The sequence below is a fragment of the Gracilinanus agilis genome, chromosome 6 (assembly GCF_016433145.1).
Source record: "Gracilinanus agilis isolate LMUSP501 chromosome 6, AgileGrace, whole genome shotgun sequence".
NCBI classification, from domain to species: domain Eukaryota; kingdom Metazoa; phylum Chordata; class Mammalia; order Didelphimorphia; family Didelphidae; genus Gracilinanus; species Gracilinanus agilis.
In genome coordinates, this window is record NC_058135.1 from 116,223,958 (window position 1) to 116,225,955 (window position 1,998).

Sequence of the window (1,998 nt, forward strand, 5' to 3'; positions counted from 1 at the left end):
GTCACGCTGACACCCCTAGTCATAGCTTTAAAATGTTGGGAGCTTTCAGGTAAATTTATTTCTCTTTTTTCTTCACTGAAGTGTTGATCATGCCATCTCTTCCTGCAAACTTTACATGCAAAATTCTTCTACCCTCTTGGAAAGAAATCATGTGGACCTTTTCTGTTTATGCTCATAATTCACCCCAGAATCTGCTGAAAAATGTCTCCATTTGGTATGTCTCAGTTTGCACAATTGCACAAAGATATTGGCAGTCAGCTCTCCAAGGAATCACTAGCAGAAGTTTTGTCTTGAGGGCTGGTTTACTTCCTTGTGATGGGTTGAAAGAAGATATGCCTAAGGACTTCTCTGAAAGCCACTTGATGACTCTAGTTGGAATCCTTCGCCCAACTTTTCAGAAACGAAGCTCCTTAGACGTTGGTGGCCTCTGTGAAAGAGTCATTGGCACAAGCATTCTTTTTGACTTCCAGGTCCTTCTTGGCTTTGAATGTCACTGAAACCTCTGAGTGGATGGAGTCCAGCCTCTGCTCACAATGGAAGGCCGAGAGGAAGGCTTTTCTATAGTTGCTATTCATCCAGCCATAAAGAAAGGGGTTGGCAAAGGTAGAGCACATGGCAATGATGTGAAATATTGTGAAAATGAGCTTGTATTCCCTCAGGTCCAGGACCTGGTTGTCAATGTCAATGGCAAGCTGGAAGGCATGGAGAGGCAGCCAGCTGACTGCAAACACCACCACCACGCACACGAGCATCTTGGTAGTCTTATGCCGACGCTGATGGTAGTGATCGTTGGCCACCCCGGGGCTGATGTGATTCTTCAGCTTACTCCAGATTTGTATGTAAGCAAATGATATGATGCCCAATGGCAGAACATATAAGATCAGTAAGGAAGAGAGGCTATAAATGGTCCCATACATGCTCTTTTCCTCACCTGGCCACTTTTCAGTACAGACCACAATCTCAAAGTCTGGGATGATCTCAATCAGAGAATATTCCCGGAAGATAGCCAGGGGACTAGCCAGCAAGGCACTAATGCCCCAGGCCAGTCCAATGATCAGAAAGCTGATCCTTTTGGAAATCTTACTCTCCAGATGGTAAACAATACAACGGTGTCGATCTAGGGCGATCACAGTTAGGGTGATTGTGGACACCTGCACCGCCAAGCCCTGGGCATAGGGCACCAGGTGGCATAGGATGGGACCCATTTTCCACTCCCCCATCAAGGTGTAAGTAAGGGTGAAGGGGAGGCACAATGTGTTCACTAGAAGATCAGCAACAGCAAGATTGGCAATGAAGAAGTTGGTGACGGTACGCATACTCTTGAACTTGATCACCACATGGATCACCAAGGAATTGCCAATCACTCCCAGTAAGATGATGGTGCAATAAGCTAAGATGAGGACTACCTGAACTTCGATCAGCTTAGTGCTATCAGCAAGACCTGGTTTAGGGTCAGGGGCCAGCTGACCTCTTGGGGTAGTTTGTACTGTCTCATACCATTCAATCTCTGTTCCCTCCGTTGTCTGATTCTCTTCAGTCTGTGCTCCTGTTGGCCCCATGTTCGGCGCAGTTGCCCTGGACCTGGAACTAGCAAAAGGGGGCATTCAAATGGAACAATTAGTGATAATAGAACAAAGAGAAATCACTTGTCCTAGAGATTTAATTTTGGACTCTTGATCAAATAACCAGAACCAGCATGCAAATTCCTTGTGACATGAAATAAGGATCAAATAGGATCAAATTAGAAGATAATTCTTTGTTGTAAGGATTTGGTTAATATTCTAATTTTCTATGTGCCTCCAATCAACTACATTCAGTGACAGTATTCCCAAAGGGAAGGTCTGAAATGTGTTCCTTTAAAAAAAGAATCAAACTATTTTAGAATGGGTTATATCCCAATATAGTGTGTGTATGTATATATACATATACATATATATACTAAAATATACATTAAAAGACACTATACGTATTAGTGTCTTTTAATAATAAGGCTTTGCA

The 1,998-nt window shown here is 43.3% G+C and overlaps 1 protein-coding gene across 1 annotated transcript; it reads right to left on the bottom strand.

Annotated features, from left to right (window-relative positions):
* Positions 1–410: 410 nt before the first annotated feature.
* Positions 411–1,559, bottom strand: NPY2R (neuropeptide Y receptor Y2). Its single transcript, XM_044681534.1, has one exon. It carries the CDS (start codon positions 1,557–1,559, stop codon positions 411–413), a length of 1,149 nt encoding a protein of 382 aa, XP_044537469.1.
* Between the last annotated feature and the right edge of the window lie 439 nt (positions 1,560–1,998).